General features: G+C 58.0%; 1 protein-coding gene across 1 annotated transcript; it reads right to left on the reverse strand.

Annotated features, from left to right (window-relative positions):
• Positions 1-1,051: 1,051 nt before the first annotated feature.
• On the reverse strand, positions 1,052-8,931 carry SPDEF (SAM pointed domain containing ETS transcription factor). The gene is made up of 6 exons (XM_081140641.1): positions 8,883-8,931; positions 7,467-7,934; positions 5,127-5,324; positions 3,716-3,763; positions 3,451-3,597; positions 1,052-1,580 (listed from the first exon to the last, which is right to left on the reverse strand). Exons 2-6 carry the CDS (start codon positions 7,903-7,905, stop codon positions 1,402-1,404), a joined length of 1,011 nt encoding a protein of 336 aa, XP_080996767.1. The 5' UTR covers positions 7,906-7,934; positions 8,883-8,931; the 3' UTR covers positions 1,052-1,401.
• Positions 8,932-11,014: the final 2,083 nt, after the last annotated feature.

An 11,014-nucleotide genomic window follows, 5' to 3' on the forward strand; every position in this document is an offset into this window, starting at 1 on the left:
CTGTCCTCCGGAGCTTAGTGTTACAGAGGCGAAGGGTGCTGACCAGCCATGAAGCACAGAGAGCCCTGTCCTGGTGGGTCCAGTTCTTGGTTCTGCTGCTGATTGTCTGTGCATGAGCAAGTCAACTGCTCTGAGCCTCAGTTTCACCATCTGAAAAATGGGGGAGCTAACCCCTAATTTGGGAGGAAGTTTAATGACAAAAGCAGCAGTGGAAGCACATAGTTAGCCCTCAGGACTCCTGAGCTCCGTGAACCAATAGAGAAGCAGCAGGATGCTGAGCGAAGTGCTTTGCCCAGGAGAGTGGGCAGTGGGTCCCATCCCCCCAGGGCGCGCACACGCCCTCTGACCACACCCTTTCCCAGCACACCTCCCACCTCTCCCACCACTGTCCGGCTTACAGCTTCAAAGAGGGCACTGCTGAGGTCTGTGACCCTCTCTTCAGGAGAGAGGCGCCTCGAACAAGCCAACCTCTCTTGCACCCTGTTTACTGCAGATCTAGCATCCACGAGGGGACAGAAGCACCATCCTCTGCGCACTCCTGCTGCCCCAGCCCAGAGCCCCTGGGGTTGGCCACATAGAGACAAGGGCTCTGGGCCACTTCAGGCAGAAAGCCCTGATCTACATCAGAGCAAGAGGGTGGCCAAAGACCCTGCCTTCTCTCCAGTCCTAAGTATAGATCCTGGTCAGGCGCAGCCCCTCCCTCCTTTCAGCTCACACCAGAGTTGAGGGAGACAAGGGCCATTCCAGCCTCTTCTTGGCTTTGAGGACTCACTGCCACTCTCCCACATCTTCTACCAATCAAGTATCACTTTCCTTTTAGGCTCAGCTCAATGCCACCTCCCCCAGGAAGCCTCCCTTGATGACTCCAGGCCCCTGTGACCAGAACCACTTTGAGCATTGATGGCTGTGCCACTCACTCACCACACAGACACTAAGGCCATGTCAGCTTTCTAGTATCTTTATTACCCATTCCCAGGGGCAACCCTGGCTTCCCGACTCAGGGATGCAGAAATCTCACAGCACCATGCCAGGCATGGATGGCAGGGTGCACTGGACTATGAGTGGCCTTGGACAAGTCATTGCCATTCTGTCAGGTCTGCTCTGGAAATGCCAGGATCAGAGGCTGGGGTGGAGGGAGTGCCTCCCTGGGGAGCTGTGAACACTGGCAGCCTTGGCTCCCTCCCTCCTGCAGTGGGCTGGGCACTGGGACAGTCAGGCCTGAGGAGGAAGCACCCCCATTGGGGTCCCCAGAGTAGGGGGGTGGGGCAAAGAGCTCCTTACACTCCTGGGAGCGGTGGGCCCTCCTCTCCCTGACCTTGGACTCGGGAGGCCAGCAGACTCCCTCTGCCCTGGCTCAGGGTCTGGCTGGGACAGGCGGCAGGGGAGGTCTGCCCGCAGCCCTCAGATGGGGTGCACAAACTGGTAGACGAGGCGCTGGGAGATGTCCGGCTTCCGGATGATGCCCTTCTTGTAATACTGGCGGATGGAGCGGCTCAGCTTGTCGTAGTTCATGGCGGGGCGGTTCTTCCGGATGCCCCAGAGCCGGGCCACCTGAGCAGAGTCCTCAATTTTGAAGATGCCTGGGGAGCAGGAGGGCCCAGAGACAGACAGCGGTGCAAGCGGGGCACAGCAGAGGGAGGAAGACCAAGACCAGCGGGTCAGTTTCTCAGAGAGCAGAGCCGGCCAGAGTCTGCGGGGCCCTGATACCTGCTCCGGGTTGTGGTGAGGGTTCAAGGGCACACAGCAGCCTGCTTCAGGGGCAGTAAGTGGTAAAAAACACTCTGGGGTCATGAGCCTCCCTGGCGCAGGTCAGCCTGGGCACCTTAGTGGGTTAGCTGGGGCCCAGCCTCTGCTCCTACTGTGGGGTTTGCACACCTCCCACGGCAGCCCAGGGGGCTCTGACTGCTGCAGCTCACTGGCGTGGTCATCCCCTCCCCCCAGTTCCCAAGCCTGCAAGGCCTCTTTGCCACTCTCAGACACTGGCCACGCAGCCCACACAGCCCACGTTGCCCACGCTGCCCTTGCTGGCAGGTTGAATGCAGCATAGATGGTGGAAGGAGCTGGCTTGGAGCAGGGCCAACCTGGGTTTGAATCCTGGCCCTGCCATTTCCTACCTTTAGAAGCTGCCTGAGGCCCCTTTTTTCTTGCGGTAAGAGGGGTTGGGTGGTTATAGAAAGTGCTTGGAGTGGAGTTGAAGAGCTCCTCCATTGTTAACGCCCCAGTTCTCATTCTCAAACTGTCCTGGCAAGGCCCAGGTCAGCATCCCCTTCAGGCAGCCTTCCCAGACCACCTCCCCCTCCCCCTCCCCGATCTCCCTTCCTTAAAACTACTGTGGAACCTCCTCCGGGAGCACCGGGCCACCAGAGGACCAGTGGAGCAGCTCCCTCACTCGAAGTTCTAAATGTACATGTAGAGTCATCACATCCTGTGCAGGAACTTCTCTCCCACCCCTTCTAGCCCCTTCTCATCCTCCACACTCAGCCCACGTCACCTCCTCCATGAAGCCTCCTGGACATGGGCACAGCTGCCCCCTCATCCTGTTGGAGCGCAGACATGCTCTGCACACCAGCTCATTTCACTGCTAGCTCCCCTACAAGAATGTAGGTCCTTCGAGGACGGGGTGACCCCTTCAGGACACTGTAACTCTTTGCAATGTCCACCGAACAAGTGCGGAACTAGAGCAGGTGCTCAGTGAAGGCTTGTTGGATGAATGAATCTGAAGACTAAGGTCGAGGTGCCCATAACTACAAAGGACAAGATGGGGCGCAGAACCCAGGTTTCTTGGCTCTGAGCCTTTGCCAAAACATACAAACACACACACACACATGCATACCATGGAGCCCTGCACTGTCCAGCAAGGTAGCCACTAGCCACAGGTGGCTCCTGAGCACTTGAAATGTGGCAAGTCCAAACTGGGGTGTAAAATACATATCAGATATCAAAGACTTGGTAAAATATCTCATTAATAGATTTTACGTTGGTTTTATGTTGATATTATAATGACTTATGATGTAGAGTTAAATAAAAGTGTTATTAAAGTTGATTTCCCCTGTTTAAGTGTTTTTAATGTGGTGGCTGGAAGGCCTAATCTTACACGTGTGGTTCACATAGCATTTCTCACTGGGAATCATCCGTCTCCCTGGGAAGCTATGATGTTTTGAAGGCAAAGACTGTGACCCATTCTCAGCAGAATTTCAAGAGCCTACTATGTCCTAGGTGCTGTGCGGCTCTGGGGACCCTGAACAAGACAGAGTCTGGCTGGAGACAGACAGACATGGGCACAAACTGCACGCAGACCCTGAGGAGGTCCAGAGACCTCCACATATCTGGCATTCAGGGCACAGGTGGGGGCCGGCTCCACCCCTCTGCCCAGCCCGCTCCTCCCTGGGCCCAGTGCCCTCAGTGCCTGCCCAGCCCCGTCCCCCCTGCCCCATCCCTGTCCCCACTCACCCTTCTCCTTGTTGAGCCACCGGATGAAGCGGCCGTAACTCTGGGGCTTCAGCAGCAGCTCCTTGAGAAACTGCCACAGGTGGATGGGCTGCCCAGAGCAGGACGAGTCCACTTCGCTGTCCGTCCAGCTCTCTTCGCTGGTGGAGGCTGGGCAGCCAGGGAGGGTGGCAGTGAGTGGGGACCTGAGGCCACCCCCGCTTCCGTGGCAGCCACCCCTCAACCTCAGACCTGAGGGCCCGGCCCCTCCCTGCTCTGCCCTGCTCACCACAGAAGTGAATCGCCCCGGGGGAGGTCCTCTCTTTCATCCAGGCCGCTGCAGGACAAGGAGAGGAGGTTGGGGACCAGAGAGGCCTCAAGCAGGGAAGAGGGCATTTGGGTGGGACTGCGGGGACCACAGATGCCCCCTATAGCTCAGATTTCCCCATGGCCCCTCCCTCCTGCCAGCCTGGAACTGTTTCCTGGAAGGAAATTTGGGATTTCAGGGCTGGGAGGGGCCTTAAGAGGCCCAGATGCAGCCCCGTTGTTCAGACAGGAGAGCGGAAGTGGAGCCTTGTTCACCTGTGAAAGGGGGTCAGGACACCCCCTCACTCGCAAGGGTCCTAGGTGACAAAGTCTGCACAGCACCTTGCTCAGGGTCCCGTATGATAAACACCCCACCCCTCCAGCTGCCAGGTCACCAAGTACTTCCACCCCCCTGCTCTCTGCCTGGCCCCCTTCCCACCTCCCCTCCTCAGACCAAGCAGTGGGGGGCAGGGGTGTGAAGGCAGCCAGTGTCCGCCCACATCACCACCAGCACTCGGCCTGGTACTGACCACTGCCCTTGGCAGTCAGTGGCAAGGAGCCTGGGTGGGCCAGGAGTGTCTCTGACTGGGTCATATGAGTAGGTCCTGTCCCCTCATTCATCCGGACCCGTAAGGTCAGGAGCCTTCACCCACTGAGCAAGCGCTGCCTTCAAAGCATGTGGCTCTGTGCAGGGCACACAGCAGGTGCCTGGTGAGATGAGATGGGGCTGGCATGCAGCCTTTAGGAAGAACAGGGCAGCCAAATGGATCCTGATGGGGAGCAAGATCCAGGTGCACTGCTAAGAACAGAACAACGTCCACTCTGATACTACTCATGTTTTTAAAAAGGGTAAAAGCCACCGGTCTGTATTTACTAGTATCTGCATAGACTTTTTCTAGTCAAGTCCCCAAGAAACTGGCAACAGTGGTTGCCTCTAGGGGGGATTGGAAAGCCGGGGGTCAGGAGTGGGAGGGAGAATTACTTTTTATGGTATGCTGTCACTATGGTCTTTTAAAAATAATTGTGCACATTTATTACCCCATTACTTCTTCAGTGAAAAACAACAGAAAACAAAAGAATGAAATTTTAAAAGGACAAGGAAGAACTTCATAGCATCCACAGTCCCATCAGCTGTGACATCTCATGTCCTCACAGTCTAACTTCTCCCTTCTCCCTTCCCATGTGCTCTGCCCTGAGCTCTGTGCTTGGTCAGGGCTGGGAGGGTGGGGCTGGCGACCACCCAGGCTCCCAGGAGGCAGCTGCACTTGGGGCTGGAGTCAGAGCAGAGCCCAGTGGAGAGTAACCTCCCAGCGGGCATCCTGGCCCAAGAGTCACCCTCAGTGTCCCTGGCTAGGAGTCCGGGAGGGGCTGCTTCTGCCCACACCATGTCCCACCTGATTTCCAGATGTCCAGGTGGGCGTGCAGCACATCCCCGCCCAGGGGTGAGCGCTGGCGGAACTGCTCCTCCGACATGGCACACAGCTCCTTGCCCCCCAGCTCCTGGAAGGCCTTGCCCATGGGGGGCAGCCGGTACTGGTGCTCTGTCCACAGGAGCCACTTCTGCACGTTGCCTGGACTCCAGTCCACAGGGTCTGGGCAAGAGACACTCCCTCAGCTCCAGGGGCTGCTGAGGGCACTACCCGGAATGTGGCCCACTGTGCTCAGCTGGCACGCCTGTGGGAACTGGGAGCTTGTGGCCCAGGACCATGAAGTCCCAGGGGGGGGCAGGCCAGGCCAGACCTTCTTGAGGGGTCCTGTTGAGGGGGTACTCAAGAAGAGAGTGGGGTGAGAGGGAGGAGCCAGGGCCCTATAAATAAACTTGGCTCAGGGCAGGGTAGCCTGGGACCTCTGTACCTCCCACTTCATCCAGACCTTGGGTTCTCCCAGACACTTCCAGCCCCTCCAAAGGACCTTTTGGGGAGCTACAGCCCTGGAGGGGACAGTGACATTAAACTGGAAACATGTGAGCTTCTTTTCCAGCTGCTGCTTGCTTTCCCAAAGCCCCTCAGGGAACCAGAGAAAAACCCAATCAGGAATTAATCCTATAACCTCAACCCCAACCCCTACCATATTTTACAGATGAGGAAACTGAGGCACAGGAGTTCCATCTCCTTGTCCAACACTTAACAAGGGGCTGGGTACATAGTAGCTGCTCAGTGCACATGCACTGAATGAATGAATGAATGGCAAGTCACAGGGTGGCCAGGGGCAGCTACAGGCCTCAGAGGCTAGGTCCTAGATGTCCCCCTGGGGAGCTGCTCTGGGTGAGCCTGGCAGGGCACACAGGTGGAGCCCAGGCTGGTGGGCACCATCACAGTGGGGTTCCAAGTGAACACTGTGGTCTAAGTTGGTGCCCCAGCTGGGTGACCGACAGGCTAGGCTGCCCCCACTTAATAAACCCATTTTCCTCTCTAGGGTCAAAGCAATTTGTTTCTGTCCCCATTGTTCAGAAGGCAGGCCCCTCCCTCTGCAGCCCAGTGTGGGAGTGAAGGCACCGTGGGAGACTTCCTGGGAGTGGGGGGGCTGGCCTGGGCATTGGGCAACTGGAAGGCTGGGGCACTGGCAGGAGCTACCTTAAGGGGGCACCAGCTGGGGTCAGGGGCATGGCCCGATGACTGCTAGGAGGAGGGGCTGGGCTGAGGGATGCCTGATGGCCCTGTGTGCGAGCCGCACAGAGTGGGATGCTCACATGCCAGGGCCCCAGGAACACGGAGATGGGGCAGGGTTGCCCTGAACTGCAGTGACGATGGAGGGGCAGGGCTGGGGACTCAGCAGCCCCTCACCCACAGCATCAGCTCCATGGCCACACCTTTCAGGCCCTGGTGGACACACTCATGCCTGGCCTCCCGATATTCCTTCCTTAGCAGAGCCTTTATCACCACGGGACCAGGGATGCATTTACCTATCTGTTTATGACCTGTGTCCCTTACTATAATGTCAGCTTCATAAATGAAGAAGCTTTTGTGTTATGTTCACCGCTCAGCTCCCCAGCACCTCCCCGGGGCCTCCATATTAAGTTATTGTTTATTGAGCATCTGTTAGGTAGAAGGTGCCATCCTAGGAACTGGGGAAGTGGCAGTGAGCAAAATAAGTGAAAATCACGTCCCCTGGGTATATACGTTCCAGTAGGGGGAGAAAGATAGTGAACAAGATAAATAAATAAAATATGCAGCACATCGGATCATATGTGCTGAGAGAAATGAAGCAGACGGGACGGACAGAGTGGGCATGTGAGCAGCGACTTCCCCAGAGAGTCAGGGAGGCCAAGTTAGGTTGGGACCATTTGAGTCAAGACATGAAGGAGGTGAGGGGTAAGTGAAGTATATATTTGGGGGAAGAGCGTTCAAGGTTGAGGGACCACCAGCAGGTGCAAAGGTCCTGAGGTGTGTACTGTGGGACAGCAAGGAGGCAGGTGTGGCTGGGGAGAAAGTGGAGGTGAGTCGGAGAGGAGGTGGTGGGCCAGATGGTGCAGAGCTTGAATTCACTTCATCGGGCACCTATCACTTGGGGACTCTGGGCTGGTGTAGCTGGGCACACAGAGGGTTGGAACCATCCCAGCCTCGGAACCATCCACAGCTCACAGCTGTGTGCAGTGGGCTGACCTTTTGTGTAGAAGCACCAGTATTGCTGAGGCTGGGCCGGGGTGACCCGAGTGCAGCAGGCTATGTCCCCACTCCCCAGCGACCTCAGCCAGCTGCCCCCACCTTGTGGGGGTGGGCAACTGAGGGGCTCACCTGAGGCGATGTTGAGCAGCTTGCAGGCCGTCTCAATGTCCTTGAGCACCTCGCCCACCACCATGGACTGCACCTGCTCCAGCGAGTGCTCCTCCAGGCTCAGCCCCGCCGGCGCCAAGTCCAGGCTGCCCCCGGGGGCTTGGCTGTCGATGACGGGGCACTGCTCAGGCTCCTCCGGCGGCTCGTCATGAGCGCTGGGGACGGGGCCCTTGGCGGGGTAGAGCATGCTGTCGTCGGGGTAGAGCATGTCCAAGCAGGAGAGGTAGAAGGCGGGCAGGCCCTGCTCGGGCGTGGCAGGTGGGCTGGGGCTCCAGTCCCGTCTCTCGGGCCCCGCCACCCCGGCAGTGACCTTCTCTGGGCCTGTCCGCAGCACAGTGTTGGGGGACAGAAGGAGGCGGCTGGGAGGCAGGCTGTTGAGGCTGGGGCTGGCACTGCCCATGCCGCTGCTGCTCAGGCCAGCCGCTCGGTCTACGAAACAGGAGAGGAGGGAGTCAGGTCTGGCCGCGTCCCGTCCCCATGGGGCCGCTAAGCTGGTTACAGGGATGAGGGGCCCAATGGGCAGTGGCCGGGCCTGGGAGTGGCAGGGCTTCAGGGTCACTGGGCAGCGAGGACAAGGCTAGGAAAGACTGTGAGGTGGGAGCTGGGGTGGGATTGTGAAGGGAAACCTCCCTTACTCCCCAGGAAGCCAGGTTGGCTGGCAGCAGCAAATATCTCCACCTGTGCTGTGCTTAAAACCACCTTTTCAGGTTCTTGACCTCCTTCAGGCCTCACGGCAGAAAGCATGACTAGTCCCATTTGACAGATGAGCAAACCAAGGCGTAGACAAGGAGCCTTTAACGTCTCTCCCTCTGTTGCTCACCTGGCCCTCACCCAGATCCCAGTCCACTGTCCTGTGGAGGAAGTTCCTTCTGAGAGCTAGCCTAAGTCTTTCCTGCTAGAGCAAAGCTTGCTTGCTTTCATTCTGCTCTTGAGGGAAGTAGGGAAGGGAGAGGGTCACCATCATCTTCATCAGCCAGGTGAAGGAAGAGAAGATCGAGTGTGGGGTGTGCTGGGGGGAGAGCCCCTCCCACAGGCCCATTGGGGGGAGGGGGAAGTAAATTCCCAGCATGAGGCTAATGAGATGGTAGCTGAATAACACACACAGGTGTGCTGGGCCCACCTCCACTCAGGGCTGGCAGCCACCCCGCCTCATCTGCCCCTGAAAGGTGCTGCCCCCAGGCCCCTTTCCACTCCCAGGCCCTGGAGGTGGTGCCCACGAGCTGACCTACAGGCCCACTTTTCCGGGGCAGCAGGGTTTGGTATGAAGGCCTTGGTGCCAGGACCACCTGAGGCCCTCAGTGACTCCAACACCCACTCCTCCCTGCAGTCCCAGGGCCCCCCAGGGACAGCAAATGGAGGTCCCTCTGCATGGGTCACCTGGGCTCTGCTGTGCCCAGGCCCTTCCTCTGAGCCCTGGACTGGAGTTTGCAGTTTGGGAGACCAGGGCCCTGGAGACAAGGGCAGACACCAAACACCGGAGCTTCTGGGATATTTCCGCAACGTGCAGGCCGAGACTCAAGAATAAAAAAAAAATAATAATAATAATAATAAATAATAATAAAAGAATGATCAGAGCAGAGGTGGGAGATCACCAACAAATACATGCTGCCAGTAATACAGGGAGCCATTCAGAGGGAGGAAAGGAGCACAGAAGCCTGTCAAGGGCAAACTAATGGGCCCTTTCTCAGGGGCACTGATATTTGAAAGCAGAGGTTTTCAGAGCGCGGTGCCCACCAGCAGCCTGGCATCGGCATGGCTGAGAACTGGTTAGGAAGGCGAAGTCTCAGGCCCACCTCAGAGCCCTGAATCAGAAGCTGGGGGCCGGTGGGGGGGCCAGCAGCGCAGGTCCACAGGCCCTGTGGGTGATCCCCAAGAGACTTCCCGAGTTTGTCAGAGACTAGCTATTTAAAGGCATCTGGCAGTAAGAGGGGGAGGCTCTAATCAAGGCCGGGTAGATGCCCGGCCAGTGGAACTTATTGTGCCCCAGGGACAGCGAGGAGACTCCCCGGCCCATCTCCATTGCCCGTGGGACTGGCTGCTCTGCCTGTGCAGTGGCTCCTGCCGCTGCTGGTGGGACAGAAAAGGAACCCAATTTGGAAAACAGTCCGGCTTCCCTAAGGCCAGAGCTAGCCTGTTCCACATCTTCGTTCTACTTGGGAAATGGTGCCCTTTGCCTCTGCAGAGCACAGCGTGGAGGATGGAGCCCCGGGGACAACAGCTCTCTCTTGTCGCCCGTCTTGTGCAGTGCCCAACCTGCCCAACCTTCCTTGGCAGCCCTGCAATTTACCATGGCAGAGAGAATGCCAGCAAGAGAGAAGGGTGTTCCCTGTGACTTCCATGGTCCCTTTCAAGGGCTCCTTTAAGTGACAAGGAAGGAAAGGTCAGAATGGGGTGGGGTGGGCAGGGACGAAGGGGGGCCAGGGTTTCGGGGGACAGAGGGCAGGCCTGGAATCGGTTCAAGTCCTTCTGTGCAAACATGCGTGTGTGCCGTGGGCCCACATTATTTACCCAGGCAGCACCCACAGCCTGCTCGGCCCCTGGGTCCCCACCCCGGCCTGTGCCCTCGCCCTACTCCTAGGTGGCCCCACCCCTGAAGCTCCCCTCTCAGCTTCCACCCCTCCCTTATCACCCCTTGCCTGCCTCTGGCCCCATCCACATCCCCAGAACTCCCATGCCTGCCACGTTAGGACAGTTTCTGCCAACACCCTGGGCCACATGCCAGGAAGACGAAGCTCTTCCAAGAAGCAGGAACTCTTGCCTCCCTCGTGGCCCAACTGTTTGCTTGGCATCAGCTGCAGGTAGGATGGGAGGCAGCTGCTATGTTTCGGGGCCCAGTGGCATGTGGGGTCAGTGAGGATGAATGGGCAGGGCAGGTGGCGGTGTTTGCCAGGCAGGGATGTGATGACACGTTCCTGACACGTTTGTCAAATGAGCTGCATAGCTCTTGTGTCCTTCCTGTCTGGGGAGAGAGGAGCGGGGGCCTTATTATTCTCAGTCCTATTTTGTGGATGGGAAGTCGAGGTGCAGCTAAGTGACTTGGACCCAGGTCTTCTGACTCCTGGCCCAGGGTTCCTTCACCAGCAGAGAATTCCCTCCTCCTATGCACCCCACACTAGCTCCCCATCACCTTGCCCCTAAGTGCCCAGGAGCCGGCTTTCGGCCAGAGCTCGGTCCCAGCTCCGGCGCCTCCCGGAGAACAAGCTCACTGTTAAGAAACTTTGAAAGTGAGGGACACACAGGCACAGGCGTGTGCGCGGTCAGCTGCGCGCAGGAGGAAAGAGCTGATCCTTGCAGGCGAGAGGCGGTGGGGAGTGCTCTGCCCGTGGCAGCCGGGTCTGGGGGCACCTTGGTTTACTGGCCAGGGAGCCAGGAGCTTGTGTGACCAGCCTGCCATTCTGGCCTCTCCTCCAGGCTCCAGGCTCAGTGGGAAGAGAGAACTGCAGCGAGCACCTCTATGCCCACAGCATTCACGCACATTCCCCCCTTTACTACCCACAGTCTGGGTGATG

Source organism: Miniopterus schreibersii (assembly GCF_964146895.1).
Source record: "Miniopterus schreibersii genome assembly, chromosome: 6".
NCBI classification, from domain to species: Eukaryota; Metazoa; Chordata; class Mammalia; order Chiroptera; family Miniopteridae; genus Miniopterus; species Miniopterus schreibersii.

Bases quoted from the DNA above. Each gene is read 5' to 3' on its own strand.
- SPDEF (XM_081140641.1), bottom strand. From the start codon at position 7,905: ATGGGCAGTGCCAGCCCCAGCCTCAACAGCCTGCCTCCCAGCCGCCTC. The intron at 3,764-5,126 runs GTGGGACATGGT...CTTGTCCTGCAG, and splicing joins CCTGGACATCTGGAAATCAG to CGGCCTGGATGAAAGAGAGG. The intron at 3,598-3,715 runs GTGAGCAGGGCA...CTGGCTGCCCAG, and splicing joins CGGGGCGATTCACTTCTGTG to CCTCCACCAGCGAAGAGAGC.